The sequence below is a fragment of the Pseudorasbora parva genome, chromosome 15 (assembly GCF_024679245.1).
Source record: "Pseudorasbora parva isolate DD20220531a chromosome 15, ASM2467924v1, whole genome shotgun sequence".
Classification (NCBI taxonomy): Eukaryota; Metazoa; Chordata; class Actinopteri; order Cypriniformes; family Gobionidae; genus Pseudorasbora; species Pseudorasbora parva.
Window position 1 is genome coordinate 36,803,914 of NC_090186.1, and position 20,862 is coordinate 36,824,775.

General features: G+C 36.9%; 1 protein-coding gene across 1 annotated transcript; it reads right to left on the reverse strand.

Annotated features, from left to right (window-relative positions):
- Window positions 1–11,995: 11,995 nt before the first annotated feature.
- On the reverse strand, window positions 11,996–20,834 carry smpdl3a (sphingomyelin phosphodiesterase acid like 3A). The gene is made up of 8 exons (XM_067418679.1): window positions 20,639–20,834; window positions 18,768–18,981; window positions 18,452–18,596; window positions 17,132–17,228; window positions 15,394–15,557; window positions 15,024–15,204; window positions 14,680–14,804; window positions 11,996–13,076 (listed from the first exon to the last, which is right to left on the reverse strand). The coding sequence occupies exons 1-8, from the start codon at window positions 20,736–20,738 to the stop codon at window positions 12,762–12,764; spliced, it is 1,341 nt and encodes a 446-aa protein (XP_067274780.1). The 5' UTR covers window positions 20,739–20,834; the 3' UTR covers window positions 11,996–12,761.
- Window positions 20,835–20,862: the final 28 nt, after the last annotated feature.

Consider the following 20,862-nt stretch of genomic DNA (forward strand, 5'->3'; position numbering starts at 1 on the left):
CTGCCGCCCGCAAGAGTACGGGCTGTCAAGTAATAAAATAAGAGAGTGAAATGAGTCAAACTGCCCCTTCATATCAGTGTAACCTTCAACTCTAGATCACCTCTGGAGAAGGTGATGGGTGAATGCAGAGCTGACCATGTGGAATAAGCCAACATCATTGTGACCCACAGCTCTGCTATGATAGGAGAGGTCATGCCCTTGTCCGGTTGTGTTTACAGTTAAAATGGTGGACTATCACATCTGAGACATCAACATACAGCAAAAATGTTTATTATTTCTAGTAGTTTAAGTAGTAGTTTCTAATTTTTAAATAGCATGCAAAAAAATGTGGATCTCGACACAATATTTTACATTGGAGATAAAGTGGTAATGCAACACAACACTGAAGTGCATCATACATAATTAAGACAAAGATTTTCCATGAATTGTGCACAACATTGTGGCAAAGTCACAACCTGTTACGCACAACACTTTTGACGTCAACAACCAAAGATGTGGGAATGGATCAAATTTTGGATTTGCAACCCATCAGTTGAAAACCACTGTTTTATATTAGAACAAAAAAAAATTTGTTTAATACCTACTGCATGCTTTATATTCAAAATTCATTCAAACTACACAATTACTTCCAACATTTCAACATTCCTTAAAGGTGCCCTAGAATAAAAAATGTAATTAACCTTGCCATAGTGAAATAATAAGAGTTCAGTCTCAAACACCATTGCCTCCTTCTTTTTATGTAAATCTTGTGCATGAAAAAACCCACGGAAAAATAAGTGATTTTCACCATAACACCAACTGTGACGCAATCGCTGGGATAATTAATATGTACACCCCCAATATGTTTGTATATTTGCATCTGTCCGAACGTGCCCATTGTCAGGCAGAACTGACGGAGCCGAATCAACAGGACTGCAGGTAAACAAGCGACACTCGAGGATAGCGAAAACGGCAGCTCTCATGGACACAAATGTTATGTTCCAGGCTGTGCAGGGGACGTGAGGACTTTTCATACCCTTCCCACAGATAAAAAATGTCAACAGTCATGGTTGATGTTTATTATAATCGGATACCGCAACAATTTAATAAAAAATCGTTAATTTGCCCGGCCCATTTCAAGCAAGCTTCGCTCAGCGTCTTAAACTGAAGAAAGGGGCAATTACGACTATTTCTGTTAGCAGTAAGTAGTGATTCATCCACTTATTGACTGTTTAAACAATTTCTGTTTAAACTGAAAGTTTCTTAGAGAGACAGCATTGTCTAGATAACACAAGATGCTAGTACAGTAACAATAGTATAGTACCATTTATAACCAAAACACTGGATAGTATACTGGTTTTGGTTTTGTCACGGGGAAAGAAGAGCGTTTGTGCTTGTGGTTGCCAGATTTTAGTAATTTAAATCCCCCAATCAGAGCTTTTGTGTGAAAAGAACACATATACTATCCAGTGTTTTACCTAAACATATACAATCTGGCAACCATATGCACGCTCTCTCTCTCTCTCGCGCGCGCTGAAAACACCAATAATCAAGTATGCTGTATTTTATCAATCTCCATTTGAGATGTTCTGCTTAAAGTGTCATTCAGTCGGTCTGTGTTCTGTCAGGACGGTCAGGATTCACGAGCCGCTTTGCTGAACAGCTGAACTGCTGTGTGCTGTGAGTTGCTGAAATAAGCCAATCAGAGCAGAGCTCGGCATTAATATTCATGACTCTTCCAAATAAGGCAAAAACAGAGCGTTACATCCTAGGGACAATTTATAGGGTTGTAAATGGACCTGTAAAACTGTATCTGGACAATTTTTGCCCTTAAATAAGCCACACACCCTAGATATCAGAGAACAATTTAAGATATTGTTTTAACTCATTCTAGGGCACCTTTAAAAGCTACATTCCATGTCAGACAGATTCCTTTTTGCACATTGTATTTCTAGGCGCCATCTCTGAAGGTCTAATGAAGACTTTGTTGCAGTTCCATTCTTTGCCATAATTCCTTTCTGCAGTCAAAAGCATAACATCAGGGTGAGTCTTGCATGGGCATCGATTGAGACTGATGTCACACCCAAAGTGAAAGGCCATTGGCTGTAGAGACGATGGCCTGTTCTTGCCTCACAAAGACATGAGAACAGTCAGCTTAGGATTCAATAAAGTTTGAAACCCTACTGATGCCTTCATATGGATTAATAAGGGAAGAAATGCCACTCAAGCATGAAACCAAAGGAAAGCCGCAGTTGGGTGTGCTTCCCTGCTTTCATTAAAGGAAGTCTCCCCTCCCTCTTCCTAAAACCCTCGTTTTGTAAGGGAATTACACAATCATTAAGGTTTTTCCCAAAATTACACTGCGCGTGGATCATTGCCCTTCGTACTATTAGTGGTACCACACAGCCAGGAACTAACAACTACACAAAAAATCTATAGAAACTTCATAGCAATACCCTAGCAACCTAAATTATATCTATAATGTTTTCATAAATCCATTTTTTTATATATATATATCAATTCAGATGGAAGAATATCACATGATTTTATGAGAAATGCCTTCAAATGTGTAAAATCACCTAAATTATTCTAAAATATATTAGGCAATACTTTAGGGCACAATTCTCATTATTAGCTAGTTCCTTATTAGCATGCATATTACTATGATATTGGCTGGTTTATTAGTACTTATAAAGCACATATTAATGGCATATTCAGCATGACCTTATTATATCATTTAACAACTACCTTACTAACTATTAATAAGGAGTAATTAGATGTTTATTGAGGCAAAACATTTTTTGTTGAGAATTGGACTATTGTGAACTATAAACTATAATGAGACCAGATATTTATATTATAATTTATACACACTCACTGGCCACTTTATTAAGTACACCTTCCTTGTACCGGGTTGGATGCCCTTTTGCCTTCAAAACTGCCTTAATTCTTCTTGGCATAGATTCAACAATGTGCTGGAAACATTTCTCAGAGATTTTGGTCCATATTGACATGATAGCGTCACACATTGCAGATTTATCGTCTGCACATCCATGATGTAAATCTGCAATTCCAGCACATCCCAAAGCTGCTCTATTGGGTTGAGATCTGGTGACTGTGGAAGCCGTTTGAGTAGGGAACTCATTGTCACGTTGAAAAAACCAGTTTGAGATGATCTGAGCTTTGAGACATGATGCGTTATCCTGCTGGAAGTAGCCATCAGAGGATGGGAACACTGTGGTCATAAAGGGATGGACATGGTTAATAATAATACTCCAGTAGGTTGTGGCATTTAAATGATGTATTAAGGGGGCCAGAATGTGCCAAGAAAAGATCCTCCACGTCATTACACCACCACCAGCCTGAACCATTTATACAGGGCAGGACGGATCAATGTTTTTTACGTCAAATTTTGACCCTACCATCTGAATGTTGCGGCAGAAATTAAAACTCATCAGACAAAGCAACATGTTCTAATCTTCTATTGTGCAATTTTGGTGTGTCTTCTGCTGCTGTAGCTCATCTGCTTCAAGGTTCAACATGTTCAGAGACGCTCTTCTGCAGACCTCGGTTGTAACGAGTAGTTATTTGTAACTGTTGCCTTTCTATCAGCTGGAACCAGTCTGGCCCCTTGCATCAACAAGGCATTTTCACCCACAGAACTGCCGCCCACTGAATATGTTCTCTTTTTTGGACAATTCTCTGTAAACCCTAGAGATGGCTGCGTGTAAACATTCCAGCAGATCAGCAGTTTCTGAAATACTCAGATTAGCCCGTCTGTCAGCAAAAAAAAAAAAAAAAAAAAACATGTTCAAAGTCACTTAAATCAACTTTCTTCCCCTATCTGATGCTCAGTTTGAACGTCAGCAGATCGTCCTGCCCATGTCTACATATCTAAATGCATTGAGTTGCTGCCATGTGATTGGCTGATTAGATGTTTGCATTAAGGAGCAGTTAAACAGGTCAACTATAACAAAGTGACTGGATTTGCTGGGTAGATTATAGTCCGTCGCTGATTCCAAATTACATGAAAAATGTTTTAGTAATATAATCCATTACATTAAACATTTAATGTAATATAATCTGACTACTTTATATTAATAAAGTACTTTAATTAGGCCTACTTTAAAACTGCACTATGTAGCTTTTCCTTCCGCTAGAAGGCGCTTATTCAAAACAAAGGCGTAGTTTGATGACGCCAAGTTTGAGCACAGAATCTCGGGACATGTGGTCTTCACCTCACAGCCGGTGGAAAATAATCGGGATAGGACGCAGAAATCATGGTCATGGATGCGATTATTAACGTTACTGTAGTATGAAGCAGAGCAGGACCGAGTGTTGAGGGAGCTGAACAAGGCCGCTGGAGGGATAAAAGGGCAAAAAGCACTATTTCTGCTTTTCCGGTCATGATTATGAGGTAACACAGCTCTGTTTATCGTATTAGATACATTAAAATGATGTTATGACGTTACTCTGTGCGTTCACTCAGCGGCTGCTGTGAAACTTGTTCACACTGCTAAGAGTTAAGCGTTTCTACAGAATAAAACCGAGGGTAACGCAGATATGAAGCATTTGACAGGCGACTCCCTCAGACTTCCTGGGTCCTTGGTTAAAATAGCAATATTGTAACAATTTACAAATAGCTGGAAACATGTGGGATATTGTAAGAACTGAACTGAACAAAATATATAACACTTTGGGTTTTTGGATACTTTACTGCAAAAATCCTACATAGTGCACCTTTAAGAATACATTTGAGCTAATCGCTTATCACATTGAATTGAATAGGATTGTATCATATTGATAAAAAAATACAAAGAGAAATATAATAATTTTAAAACTAAAACAAATCAAAACACTTACAGTTACTAAAAGAGTATATATATTATTTTTAACATTTTTTTTTTTTAGCTGCATGTCATGTCTTCAGTGTCACATGATACTTTATCCTAATATGCTGCTTTGTTGCTTTTTCTTGCACAGCAAATCAGGGTATGATTTCTGAAATATCATGTGAGATCATGTGACTACTGAAAATGTCAGAAATAAATAGCCTTTTTAAAATCTATTAAAATAGAAAACACTATTTACACATAAAACGCGTTTAGATTATATAAATTATTCTACTTTTATATAAATTACACTTACATTATTTACATAGTGTCAAATTCTCATAGGCCCATCAATGTCTAAACATGAAATAACACAAGAGTGCCTACTAATCCTGATCCAGCAAGCAATGCATTTTCAGTTCAATCAATCGGTTGTCCTTCACAGCAGAGCCTTTATAAGCACATGATCATGGTAAGTGAGACAATGCATGCCACAAAGGGAAGCTACAGTCCGTTTACTGTTCCTCAGCTTTCAAACAGAAAGTAACTTTTCCCAGGACTTATGTTTGTGGGTTTGAACAATCACTGAAATGGTGTCAGATCTCGGAGCCATTCTGAGTGACTCTGAATGCAAACTTCTGCATTGCACCAGACAAAAGAGCTATAAGAGCTACAAAGGAAAGTGGAAGTTACGGCATTCAGTGCTGAGAGTGCACACACAATAAGTCACATCTTAAAACCACAAAAAGAACACTTTTGTCATTATTTACTGCCAAGAGCCCTCAGAAACATTGCCAATGGCAAACCATACACTCCTGAGCAAAAAATGAGAAAAAGAAACGGTTAGGCCAAAAATTGCAAATGTGTTTTTTTTTGTTGTTGTTGTTTTATGGTCTTAACCATTTTAATCACAATGCACAGGCAATAACTTGCAAGAATTGCACAAATACAAAGTAACTTAGCACGGAATAGCCATGCCCTTTATTTTTGTTTTAAACATTTAAGCCATGTGGTAATGCATCTCAGCTCATTTGATCTTATTGAGACCAAATAATCTATATGGTTTAAATCTGGACTCTGACAAGGCCAAAACAAGAGGCTGATGGACTTCTTGAACTAATTCTTGGTTGTCACTGTAATCTGTGAAGGAGCATTGTCTTGTTGAAAAAGAGATCTGACCATTCCTCTTTGGATAACAACTTTTCATTTGTTTGAAGCCAGCCATTCTGCAACATTCTCCTGTGCTCCAAAGCATTAAATGATCTTTCACAGTGAAGTGGCTAACCAAGACCAGCAGCTAAAAGGTTCCCCACATCATGACACCTCTTCCTCTTCCTCCATGCTTCACTGTGCTAGAGAAGCATTTTTTATATATTCCTCAACAGATTTTCTAAGACAACGCTCTGGAGCATCACCATGCAACTCGTGTTTCCTTGTGATTCATCAACTTCCCATATTCTGCCAAAAACGTTATTCTGTAGTTGACATTCTTCTAAGACAGCAATGGCTTTTTATAGGGCATTTGCTTGAATGTTGTTAATGTCCTGACTAATAATGTGTGGTTAAGACAAGTTAGCAATTTTTTTTTTTTTACCTATGAAGTGTACTATAATTTATTGATATATTTGTTATGAACAGCTACATACTTTTTACTGGAGAAACAAGCTATTCAGAAATATACGTTTCTGTTTTGTTTCGATGTTAGATGATGCCAATTATTAATACAAGACATCTGTCCTTGGGTACTAAAATGAGTGTTAAAAATGTGATTAAAGCACAGTCTTGACATGTTAAAGCACTGATATAGTCAATGGCTGCCGAGATCTGCTTGGTTACAAACATTCTTCCATTGTGTTGAGCAGAAGAAAGAAATTCATACAGGTTCTACATACAGGAACTTGAGGGTAAGTTATAGATGACCGAATGTTAACTTTTTGGGTGAACTATCCCTTAAAGCTAAAGGAATGTCACTCAAAAATCTGTAGTATCTAGCCATTTACACACTATCAAAACATATACGTATGCAAACTGAGACACATCTAGCAAAATACGTACTTTTAGTACAGTGTAAGTGAACAGAGTGTGTGGAGCAGAGATTTTTTTAGGCCAAATCCTGGGAATGAGATAGCATTTTACCACTTCCAGTTCCAATGCCCAGTAATACATTATTGAGGCTATAGGCAAAAGGCAATAAGGCAGTTAACAAGTGGTTAAATGAGACTACAGGTTGTCAGGGACATTCAACATCAGCTGAACCGGTAAACTCTAATGTTAAAAAATTTAATCTAATGTTTTGAGGAGTATGTGTATGTTGAGAAGGCTGTCATTCCACTGGTGTGGAAAATGTCTGGTAATTTTGTTCTGAGCAACTGAGAAAAAAGCATTACAATAAATCGCACTACCAAAAGTGACTAAATCTAATGATTGCTTAGTTCATATTACATCAAATCGTGCAAATTACTATTGTTATAATTTGTTCTCAAATTGTTAATATTAACAACATCAGCATTGGGTGACTACGAGTATTAGCGTCACCTGTAGATATTCATTTCTCTACAATCTAATCTTTTGCTTTTTACTGTGGGGGAATCTCCAGATGTCACTGATGATTGTCTTTTGGACCTTTGTGGATTTCAATTTGCAATCATAATACATTTAATTATTCCAGCTGCTGTGAGAAATGGTTATAAATGATCCGCCACCTGCAGAATCCTCACATGCGATAGTCTACTAGTTAGACTCCTTCATGTATGCAAACGTGACGCAATGACGAACGGTGGCATGCTTGAACTTCCAGTAGAAAGCTACATTCAAATTAGAACACATTATTAAAGAGCTAAGGAGATATTTTTTAACACGGGCTGGTTATGTACTTGCTCAAAAAATGATTGTAGATAATGTTTAACCAAAAAACGTTGCTACAGCTTTAAGTAATCTGATTTGTTAAATTTGTTTTGAACAATCTCCCACTTAACCTTGCACAAAAAAACAAAAACAAAAAAACTTAATTTTGGCATTTACTGTCCCTTTTGAGTGTCATGGCAAAAGCATGCTGGGAAATAGAAATCCAGCCCAGTTTGGGTATAATTTAAGTTAGTCTAAACGAAAAGAAACAAGTTCATAAAACTCAACACAATGAAACATTTCAGATTACTTAAAATGTGTCAGTTTTGAGAACTCAAAAGAACACAAAAGTTCTAAATATTTATAAAAGTTCTTTAAATGAAACCAATGTTTAATTTGAGTTGGCTCTACTCAAACCAATGAATTATTTTAAGTGTTAGGGTTTACAGCTAGAAGAGTTTCTGTTATGTGGCAGGTCTTTTTTCCAGGGGTGTACCATCATGGTGATGAGTGGAGCATGAGCTGGGTTTGAGAACAGACAGGCCTTTATCATATTATCTAAAAGTTATCATCATACTCATTCAGCTTAAACTTATTAACTTTCAATTACTTAACATGATAAATTATATATAACTGACTACCTCATTTTTTTTTTTTTTTTTTTTTTTTTTATGGTTCCACCTTTGGGTTTACAGTGTATACCAACTCAAAATCCAGGGAAAAAGTTTTTTTTTAAAGACTACAAGAGTTGGTCAAGCAACTGTGGTGTTGTTTATTTATTTGCCTACGTTTAGCCTTTTATTTCTGCCGATTGTACTTAAGATTTAAAATTCATAGTAATTGTGATAATTTGTGAAGATTATCATGACGAAACAAAAAGGGTAAGAATCCTAAACTTATTGGTTACATGCAGAGATTATAAATTTTGTAATCATTCAAAGGCCAATTGAAAAAAACAAAAAACGATTGGGTTTTCCTCGTTTGCGCTAGGGTGGTGTCATGCCTGCAGAACTAGACCTAGTACAATATTCAAATACATACTAGTTTAAATTATTACTTTCCTAAACCCTGTAACTTAAATATATAAAAGAAATAGACAAAACACACAGGGCAGTAGATCTAAGATACATAAAATCGGGTCAAGGGCTTTGTAATAATTTCTGTCCTGAACTTAATCAACTGGTATGTAATCCCAAACGTTCATGCTGCCGCTGCCTCAGCTCATAAAATTAACCAGTATATTCCATGAATTCCAATTCCCCGGGGGCTGCCATGGTTACACAATCACGACAGTAATCCACAGCTTAAATAGTGCAGTAGGTTAAACATGCCCATCAAAGCAGTAGTTTGAGGACCGAACAGGCTCTGATGAGGGTTTGCTCAAGCATAATGAGGCCCTGTAATCAGTGCGGACTTGACCCATGCCGGTCTCTAGCATTGACCTTCCCTGTTACAGCTCTTTAACTTTTAAAGTAGACACAGGACTGCCAGCCGAGCTGAATATATGTGACAGCAATAACTAGCTAATCGGCCAGAGCGTAATCTGTTTTGATTAGACCCTGGGGTCTCATATGTTTACAACAAAGGACATTTGACGTTAAAAAAGAGATTTGTAGTAAGCAATGCATTCTGGGATGATTCCCAAACAGCTACATTTTTATGTAATATAAGGGTAATTTTACAAAATGTCTGACATTAGTTTCTACCTTATATACATGTTGTTTATAACTGTGTTAATAAAGTTTTTTTTCTGAACACAAAACCCCCCAGTAACTTTAGTTCAACTTTTAGCAAAACAAAACAAAACACACACAAAAATACCTATGGACAAAACTAAACCCAATATTTGAAATACGCTGCAGGCTATGCAACAACCCCACTACAATAGTTTTTGTTGTTGTTGTTGTTTTTAGTTTTGCACTTATGGTCATTGTCTTGTTGGAAGGTGAACCTTCAGCCCAGTCTGAGGTTTTGAGCACTCTGGAGAAGGTTTTATCCCTGTACTTGGCCACATTCATCTTTCCCTTGATTGCAACTAGTCGTCCTGTCCAAGCAGCTGTAAAACACACCCACAGCATGATGCTGCCGCCACTATGCTTCACTGTTTTGGGGTCTTGGGACTGTATTGCACGTGTAATATTTTTCTCCACACATACCACTAGAATTAAAGCCTAACAGTTATATTTTGGTCTCATCAGACCAGAGAATCTTATTTCTTACCATCTTGGAGTGCTTCAGGTGTTTTTTTTTATAGCAAACGTTATTGTGTCTTGTACTTAGTAGTGGCTTCCATCGGACCACTCTGCCATAAAGCCCCAACTGGTGGAGGTTCACTTTCTATAACTTTCTCCCATCTCCCGACTGAATCTCTGGAGCTCAGCCACAGTGATCTTTGGGTTATTCTTTACCTCTAGGCCTCTCAAGATAACAAATTTTACTGGACGATAAATTGGCCAAGAAATTATTGCGATAAACGATAATATTGTCGTTCTAAGACCATTTTCATCTAAAATAATGACATGACATGGTGTTGCTATCTCTACAGGAACTAATGTGTCTTTTTAGCACACAAAGATTGAACTGAAGAATTAACTTGCCTTTATCAAACTTCAGTGTAACTTTAAGCCTTGTTTATTCACAACGCGTTCGCTCGAGCATGAGGGTGCGCGCGGCAAAAATGACGTCGTCGCGAAGTGCGCAAGACCCCATTTTACTTGGCTTTATGCATGTGCACATCAAATTTCGTAAATTTGCGTGTGGCTCCGCAACCGAAGAGCCACGAGTTTCAGACGAATCTGCTGGCCGAGAATGACGTCTCATCACGCCACACTCACAATTTTGTCTCTGAGGTCTTCCGGCAGTTCTTTTGGCCTCATGATTTTCATTTGCTCTGACATGCACTGTGAGTTGTAAGGTCTTATATAGACAGGTGTGTGGCTTTCCTAATCAAGTCCAGTAAAATCAAACACAGCTGGACTCAAATGAATGTGTAGAACCATCTCAAGGAAGATCAGAAGAAATGGACAGCACCTGAGTTAAATATGAGTGCCACAGCCAAGGGTCTGAATAGCTAGGACCATGTGATATTTCAGTTTTTCTTTTTTAATTTTTTTGTTGTTGTCAATATGTGGTACTGGGTGTATATTAATGAGCAAAAAATAAACTTAAATGATTTTATAAAATGGCTGCCATATAACAAATATAACAGAGAGTGAAACATTTAAGGGGATCTAAATACTTTCCGTACCAACTGTATTTTTTTTTTTTTTTTTTTTTTTCACGAAAACAGAACAAAACTTGTGGACAGAACTGAACCCAGCATTTGAAATACTCTCTAGGTCAGGGGTTTTCAAACTACCCAGGGGTCCTCCAGAAGGTTTTAAAGGGTCCCCAAAAAATTTCAGAGAGTAAAAATAAGCAAAAAATGGATTGCATCTACAGAACATTCTAATTATTTAATTTCTAAATGTTTTTCTCCTTTCATGCCATATACATACTTTCCAGAATTGTATACGTTTACTTTGTATCTTTCTAGTGAGATTTTTCTTACTATAGTCCCCTTTATCTTGCTCACTTTTAAGGCAGTATTCTTAACGCCTCTTCTTAACCCTGCCATTAGCATATTATTTTTTCACGAATCAAAACTAATTATGGACCGAACTAAACCTAGCATTTGAAATACTCTGTTGCAGGATAACATCTGCTCACCAATCCAAGAGGGGAGACAAAGCTCTCTGAGATTTATGTGCCTGACAAACTCTGGCCCCCCTCGGTACAGCCCTGTGTGGCCCGCCCTTAAAGAAAGAAAGCCATCTCTCCTTTAGTGTCGCCAGTGCAGCAGGGCAAATATTGACCCATCCCTTTTACAGATGAGTCTCTATGGGGAACTCTGAAGAACACGATTGGCAGACCACTGATGAACACTGATTAGGGCATCTTAGCCAGTCATTAAAACAACCTGCCAGAGTCACCACGGCGCCCCCTTTATCTCAGTGTCAATTTTCTGGCTCCACAATCCTTTCCACAAACCATTGTGAGCCATTGTGAGTCATCAAAGGCAGCGAAGTACTTGAATGCCAGTGACCACATGAGGAGGGGTCCAGACAAATGAACTAGAGAACCTCAGTGGAGGCAGTGAGCAGACAGTAGCTCTGCGAGGGGTCTGAGTGTGAATGGGGCCCCTCTGAGTGGGGTATAGGGATTGAGGCTTGGACTGGATTTTACGCAAGGTTTTCGGTTTAAAAGGTTAACAGGAGACTAGTGTGGTGTAGTAAAAATTGACAAGTTATAACTAATTTTCTAAATCAGAATTAGGACAAAAGGAGGACAAAAACAATAAATAGCTTGCAAAATTATATTTATTGTGCAAGGAAGACTATGGCTACTTTTCGCTACACAGAAAAATATTTTTATTTGATTGGACCACTCTTCTCTTTTATTTGTAGCTGCATATTTAAAGTAAAAAAAGTTTTATTAAAAGACTCTAGAAAAGGATGTGTAATTATTTAGTCACTATGATTCAATTAAAAAATAAATTACAATTATACAAATTTATTTATAATGCCTAAGAATCTGTATCAGTTTTCACAAATAAATCTCAAAAACTATGTAATGTTTCACTCCAAAATGAATCAGAATTAATACATTATATTTTGCTTAAAATAAGAACTGAATCACCATTAATTATTAAATTATTAATTATTTAAATAACATTTTTACTATATTACAGCAAAGATACCATTAAAAATAATGACATTTACCAATACTACTACTACTAATAATAATAATAATATAATGCGTCCAAGCATTTAAGATGATTTGAGAATGATTATGGTTAAATGGTCATGACTGTAAATTAAAATAAATGAAAAAAAAAAAAAAAAGAAGAAGTACTGAATAGTCCAAATTAGGCTTATTTTCCCTTACATAAATTTGGAATTGCTTTTCCCCACCCTTTTGTTTTTTGGGTGAAGTGAAACATGTCCTGAGGTTGACCTTTTTATTATTATTATTAAAATTAAAAAGTTCCCTGATTTTTTTTTAATGAAACATTTTTAGAGAGTTTGAAGTAAAATAAAGTATCTACTCCAGACCTGTAACATCCGCTCAATCTTTCTGTCTCCCGGTACTCGCAATACACTGCGAGTAGGTCTCTCGGTCCAAAAAGTGCACAGCACACACCTGTAACATTTTGCAGGAACCCTCGCATGTGATGTTTAAGTTGTAGCTCACCATAAAATGGTTAAAATACTTTTCAAAGGCTTTGCTCTGTGGCTGCTCGAACCTAAGAGCAAGTTGATGCAAGTTGTGGGGCTGAATGTCTTTGATATCAAAAGCCTCAGTCATAATGTATTCCAGCTTCCACCCTGACCTTTGTTCCAGGTTTGCTTCAGTGAGATTTAAATAGAACTGCCAAATATCCTTGAGGGGGGGAAAAAGAGAGAATGATTATTACAAGAGATGCAATGGAAGACCCACGCTTTGAGCTGACACCTTGATTAAAACACACCATGTAATTAAAACTGACACTACCATTAATCATTCAGAAACAGGAACTGCTTTAAGAAGAGACACGTTGGTCGTGCAGGAATGACCTCACACACAAAAAAAACATTTCCCCCATTTTTTTAGAATTAAGTTGTTTATTTACATTAACATTTGGCTTTAAACAACTCAAAATATCAGAACTAAAAAGATATTTTAACACAAGCAAAGGTGCTTTTTTCTGCCTCAAAATAAAATATAAAAAAGTAATTGCGACTTTTTCCTCAAACATCTGACTTTCTTCACTGCCATTATAATGCTTGGATTAGCTTTAAACTTTTTTTATTTATATCCGATCGAGTTAGTCTGAAAGAAGAATGTCATATACACCAAGGTGAACGGCGGTCTTTCGAAACGGCTTTGGCCGTGACTAAGGAAGACTTTGAGTTAAGCTTTTCTTTGAGAAAAGAACGGCACTGAAGTCACTCTTAAAGTTTTGCAGACTGGATACATCAAACGTTAATCTATCAACTAGCTCAGCGTCACCTTCGTCATTGCTCTGGGGTGCCTTTCCCAAAAGCATCGTTAGCCAACTTTGGTCGCAAGTTCCATTGTTATCAACATAGTTCAACCAGTCGGTGTTTCCCGAAACCATCGTTCCAACAAACATTCGCAAACAGCGTCGCAAACTTGCACGGTTGCAACGACAGCTCTTGACCTGTGGTTAGAAGCACAGTTTCTTGTTTGCATGACGTGTGGACTTAATAAATACTTATCTACTTATCTTGAGCAAAATAAACAAGCTGATATTTAGTACAATCTATATATTTTATTTTGAATACATAAAAAGGTAATGTATGTCTTAAATTTGTCAAGAGATTGAAAGCACCGTTTTTGAAGAGTGTGCATGTGCGGAAGTGCTCTACTATGCAAGAACGAGCCTATGACTGAATCTGAAAATAAAGCAAAATATGTGAGAAAAATAAGAGTTAGTCCTCAGGAGCCATGTCCATAAATTAAAGCAAAAAAAATCTAGCATGAATTTGATCTCAAAATAACTAATAAAAAGCAGTTATTACTCCACCACCTGTGTGACATCATTAACCAACGTGGTTGAACGACAGATTTACGACAATACGGTTTCGGGTAACAGTCGTGACTAGCTAGTTGATTTCTTCAACGATGCATCGTGCTATGGTAGTTAAGCGGTGAGTAATGTGGTTGTATGGGAACCCTGGTTGGTTGTAGCATTATGCGTGCAAAGGGAATTTGTAAGAAAACCGTCTATCCCGCCTCTCAGATTGAGCTCTGCCAATGGTGTGTTCCCGGACCCAAGATTTTGATGTGGGTTCGGCTTGTCAGGCTAGTGGACACCAATATAGTTGTCGCTAGTTGTCTTTATAGTCATGGTTCCTGGTATGAACGGGCCTTTATAAACTCTACTTCAATACTAATAATTATAAGTATGTACTAATAATTAGGATTACAATTATGAGAAAAATAAATCACTGCTTAAACTTACTAGTAGGTGGTGACTTACCAGTAAACCATAATTCTCAGGGTGGTACAGATATGCACGGAGGCCAGGATTGTTTGAAAATGGCTCCCATAGACTTTTGATAGGTGTAACAGCAGGTGTGACAAATATAGAGTTCACAGGATTCCCTTGAACAAATATAAATCAGTCGATGATCTGTAACCTCAGTGTATCCAAACTGAGCTATATACAGCAGTGCATGTAACTGCATACCACGATGCATTCATTCACAAAGTTTTTATTTTTCAAACAGCTTAATCTGAATACCATTCAACTGTAATTACGTTAAAAAAAATCATTTGAACTTGTTATTAAAAATATTCATGTACTGAGGCGGGTTATGTTACCTTTGTGATCAAGCATAACCATTATGCTGTCTCGATGAGTGTGACCGTAGAATTGACCCTGAACGACATCACTGTAGTTGCGAAATATTTTGACCAGTTGTTCATTGAAGCTTTCTCGGATGGCTGTTGTATTTATAGCAAAGGGTAGGTAACCGATGGGGACGTGAGCAATTACATAGACCTCAAAGGAACAGATGACAGTGAAATTAAGGTCAGCAGTCACTCGCACACTGCTGATGTCATTTTACATGGACATACCACTATGCAACTCTTAATTCACAGCCTTATGACAAAATGGCCTCGTATGATCAGTGCAGAGGGCTCTTTCTAAAATTAAAATTCTTGTAAAATCAGAGATATATTCACTCACCTTCTCCATGTTTTTCCTTGAAAGCTCAAGCGTTTCCTGCAGCCACTGGAACTGCCCAGCAGGGTCAGACATATTTACGGTCACTTCATTAGGACTGTAGTACAGGTTAGTGTTGAGACTCACCAGACGGAGTCCGGGTTTGATCAAAAGAGCGTAATAGCCACCTTCATGCAAACAAGTGATATATGCAGTATTACCTCAGTATATTGTCACAGCTAAAATGCACTGTTAGGCATAATGCACCACAGTAACATAGTGAAATAATATCAAGGGTTATATATTTATATAAAATAAACTATATTACCAAAAGTTTTGGGACAGCTGCCTTTACATACACATTAATCCGTAGCGTTTGATATGGTGTTGGCCCTCCCTTTGCAGCAAAAACAGCTTCAACTCTTCTGGGAATAATTTTCACAAGGTTTAGGAGTGTGATTATGGGAATTTTTGACCATTCTTCTAAAAGCATATTTGCGAGGTCAAGCACTGATGTTGGACGAGAAGGCCTGGCTCACAGTCTTTGCTCTAATTCATCCTAAAGGTGGTCTATTGGTGTGGATCAGGCCAGTCAAGTTCCTCCACACCAAACTCAATCATACATGTCTTTATTAACCTTGCTTTGTGCACTGGTGCGCACTCATGTTGGAAAAGGACGGGGACATCCCCGAACTGTTCCCACAAAGTTGGGAGCATGAAATTGTACAAAATATCTTGGTATGCTGAAGCATTAAGAGTTCCTTTCACTGGAACTAAGGGACCAAGCCCAACCCCTAAAAAAAAAAAAAAAAAAAAAAAAAAAAAAAAAAAAAAAAACATACTATAATCGCCCCTCCACCAAACTTTACACTTGTAGTCAGGCAAATACCGTATTCCTGGCAACCGCCAAACCTAGACTCGTTCATCGGATTGCCAGACAGAGAGTAGCGTGATTCGTCACTCCAGAGAACACATCTCTGCTCTAGAGCCCAGTGGTGGCGTGCTTTACACCACTGCCTCTGATGCTTTGCATCGCACTTAGTGATGTAAGACTTGGATGCAGCTGCTCAGCCATGGAAACCCTTTCCATTAAGCTCTCTTCACGCTTTTCTTGAGCTAATCTGAAGGCCACACAAAGTTTGGAGATCTGTACCTATCGACTCTGCAGAAAGTTGCCGACTTTTATGCATTGTGTAGCCTCAGCATGCGCTGACCCCGATTTTCTCTGCAATTTTATGTGACCTACTACTTCGTGGCTGAGTTGCTGTTGTTCCCAATTGCTTCCACTTTGTTATAATACCAATAAGAGTTGAGCTTTCAATATTTAGTAGTGAAGACACTTCACAAATCGACTTATTGCACAAGTGGCAATCACGGTACACACTTGAATTCACTGAGCTACTGAGAGCGACCCATTTTTTCACAAATGTTTGTAGAAGCATCTGCATGCCTAGGTGCTTGATTCTATACATCTGTTGTCTTGGAAGTGATTGGAACTCAATGATTTGGAGGGGTGTCCCAATACTTTTGGCAATATACTGCATATAGCATTTCCACAGAGCACCATATACATTCTCCTTGTATAAATAGTCCTAGACATAAGTTACAGAGGCTAGCTGATCAAGGATTTTGCATCATACTGTCATATGCATCCAAGTATTTTAGAAGGGCTTAAACTTTGTATCATCCAATTAGCATCCATTATCTCAAATAATCTAGCAGTTTAAATGTTTTCATTCATGTCTTCCTTATCAGCAATTACCTTTTTGCAAAGTAGCTACAGCTGCTGGGTTCAACCACGGAGACCAAAGTTTGGCTACAGCATCGTAAATTGCATTTGCAGACGTTGGCAACTGATCCTAAGATGGGGAAAAAAAACTGCATAACTTTAAAAGGTTCTGTCGGGCGCTTCATATAGTTAACCTAAATGGCTAATTTTAAGGATTTAGTTTTATTGAAATAATTTGATTAATTTTTAATTAATTATATTTAATTAATTGAACAGCTAATAAACATAATTTATCACTAGAAAAACCCCCCTGTTAAACATGAAAGTATTATGCAATCATTTAAGGCATTTCTAAGAATAGTTTTGGCATACAGTGTTTCAGTCAAGAACTCTATGATTCTATAGACCACCCCTGAACCTTTTTTCCTAAGAGTATAGTATTAATATTTCAACAGTATGCAGAAAGCATACTGTGCAAAACTGAGCCGTACACAGCAGAGTACACTGCTTCAAATACCGCAATGCACTCACCATTTCCATTTTCATAAAGGAACTAATGGTAATATTAATACTGAATTTAACATCTTTTCTTGATAATGTAAAAATAAATTAAAAATGCTAAACTGGATGCCACTCAATGCCCCCAATAAAGTGATGGCAATGTTTAAAAGTTTTTTAGTTTTTTGTTTTTGGTCACATAATTGTAGCCTGCCAAAAAAAAGAAAAAAAGTCACTGTTTGGATTTAAATAGGCAAATGCTTAAGGGTCTATGATTGGATAATTATTACAGTGATTATTTTGTTTCTAGCATGTTATATGTTTAGCAACAGTTCTTCTAACCCTAAATGTAATGGAACATCACAACATTTATTTCTATAAAGAGGTGCATCAATTGTTGCTCAATAGTTTGTATTAAGAGTCCAGCACTCTCTGAAGTCTCCTCCAGCACATCCCAAAGACTTTCAATGGATTTAAGGTCTGGACTCAGAGGGGCCAATTCATGTGTGAAAATGATTATTCATTCTCCCTCCCAACCATTCTTTCGCAGTTAGAGCCTGATGAATCTTGACATTGTCATCCTGGAATATGGCCAATTTGGCGATGATGTGTATTTCTATATGATTGTTTAAGAAATGAAAAGCCAAACACTCCATCAAGTAGGGTTAGAAGGACTGTTCTAAACAGTCACTTTTTCTTTGGCCGTACAATGTATCATTTTCAGTGTATTCTTTTCAGCAAGCAGTATGCAAATATTCCATTCAAACAACCTAAAATGTCTGTCCTTTATTCGACCCAGCATTGTTGCCTTGGCTATAACTCCTAGAGCACTAGTTGCCCTCGGATTTTAAATACCTGTGGCCAGTAGTCGTGGTTGCCCAGGGCAGGGTAAACTGGCAGCTGTGGGAAGAACTGACGTATGGTGTGAGTCATATTGGCAATAACATTGATCACTACATCAGTGGAAAGCTCATCTTTAGGGACGTGTGGTGGGCTGTCTCTGCAGTGAGGGGCACAACATTTAAATAAAAGTTAATGAGAAGGATTGAAGACTAAAACCATGTGTTCATTAGCTCTCAAATTTGATCTCTCACTCTCAAGTAGAAAAATGATGCCCAATATTTGGTTACACAGAACAGATACAAGACAAAAAAAATAAATTGCTTCATACCCCGTCCATATAATGAACTCAGGCTGCAGGTCCACTTGTTTCATGTAACTGAACGCTGAGAGAATGAGCTGGTATGGAGAGTCACACAGGAAATCTCCAAACACCCCTGGGTCCAATGCAGGAACACCCTTGGAGGAAAAACACACTTTGGTGTGGTCTTCTGTGACATGGTAGGTTGGATCCAAGTGCAGGTCTGAGATATGCCAGAATTTAGCTGTAATTTAAAATGCTTAAGTTAAAAGCCATTTGACAAATATGCAAAAAACTCACCTTAAATACTGGCACTGTGTGTCAAATATTTTGAGGTCATTCAGAAGCAATTTCACAACAAATCAGGCCCAATGCTAAAGCTTGGCATGTTTTCAAAGAGCACTGAAATAAATCTATTCTTCTTAATTAATTCTTAAATTCCTTATGCAAATATTTCAAAAAGAATCTTGTTTCTTTTTTGACCCATTGTAGATACCGTTGAACTTCTATCCATTAATTTTATTTGACCATTTTTGTTTTCCAGCATAATAATAATATAGATTTTTTGTTTAGAGACAACTGGACGGATAAGGTTTATATAATTTAAATGTAATAAACTATTTTAAAAATCTTTGCAACAGATGATAATTTGTGTGTATAACAAAATAAACCGCTTGCTTGCAGAATCTGTGAATAATTGTAACAAAATAAAATATATATAAGATGTATAAGGGGTGAAAAAGTATTGAATTTGAAGATCAAGGTAAATTGCGCTTAATTTGTCTTCTGGAAAACAAGTAAATATATTCTGTTGTTTCTGAAGGGCAGTACTAAATTTACTAAATGTATATATATATATACATACATACATACATACATATACATACACACACCATCTACATGGCATTGATTCAACAAGGTGCTAAAAGCATTCTTTGGAAATGTTGGCCCATATTGATAGGATAGCATCTTGCAGTTGATGAGATATATATATATATATATATATATATATATATATATATATATATATATATATATATATATATTATTTTTTATTATTTTTCAAAAGTTTTCACAAAGTATTAAGAATCAACGGTTCATAAACTTATTGACTTGCCTGAATTTTATTTTATTTTATTTATTTATTTATTTTTATGTGAAATATCTTAATTCGGCAAAACACTAAATAATAAAATAACATAGCAATAGCATTTTGCATGATCTCTCCTAGTTAAAATTATATATATATATGTGTGTGTGTGTGTGTGTGTGTGTGTGTGTGTGTGTGCTCATAATATTGTGGCAGGAAAAAAAAATAGTGCATCAGCCTAATTCTATATTTAAGTTAAATATAAATTAACTTTTAATTTTTTAATAAATCAAGGAAAATCTAATTTTGGCACAATCGCACATTTATTGCTCAGCTATGCTTTTTAAAATTAATTTAAGTCATATTTTTAGATGCATTTCCTGTAATTAGTGTACTTTGAAATGAACTAACCTGACTAAATCATTAACTAAATCACTAAATGACTGTCATTTAAAAAAAGAGTGTTTAGACACCTTATTGATCTTTACATAATACTTTTAGTGCTGTACCAACAGTATCACAAGATGCAACACCGACTGTCGTGAACACAGGATACTGAATACATGTAAGGTGCGAGGAGATTCTACTATCAACGTTCCAAACAGAACACACTGCAAACATGGACAACCTCAACAGCTAAATATACAAGAATATGATTCTGCACAAGAAATGACAAGGTATGTCCGTTAAACCACCATTAACACACCAGCAAAAGCCAAAACATATGTAAAGTGTGCGCGCCACAGAGCAAACTAATGCAAACTAATGCATAACGCCAGCTTCAGGAGGAGACAGCGTCTGAAACACTTACATGTGCTCTGCAGGTGTTTGAAGACATTATTAACCGGCGCAGCAGAAACCTGCTGGTAAAAAACATTACCAAACACAAATAATAGAAAAAGTAAATTCATTCCTGCGCGTGGCTGTTTTATATATTCTTAAACCCTTCTAGAGTAAACCAAAACAGGAAAAACAGCGGCTCTCACGTGACATTTTGTTTGCGCAACCTTCTGCGGTCACGCGCACTGATTGGTC

Bases quoted from the DNA above. Each gene is read 5' to 3' on its own strand.
- smpdl3a (XM_067418679.1), bottom strand. From the start codon at position 20,738: ATGAATTTACTTTTTCTATTATTTGTGTTTGGTAATGTTTTTTACCAG. The intron at 18,982-20,638 runs GTAAGTGTTTCA...TTTAAATTACAG, and splicing joins CAAACACCTGCAGAGCACAT to CTAAATTCTGGCATATCTCA. The intron at 18,597-18,767 runs GTATGAAGCAAT...CCCTCACTGCAG, and splicing joins GAGTTCATTATATGGACGGG to AGACAGCCCACCACACGTCC.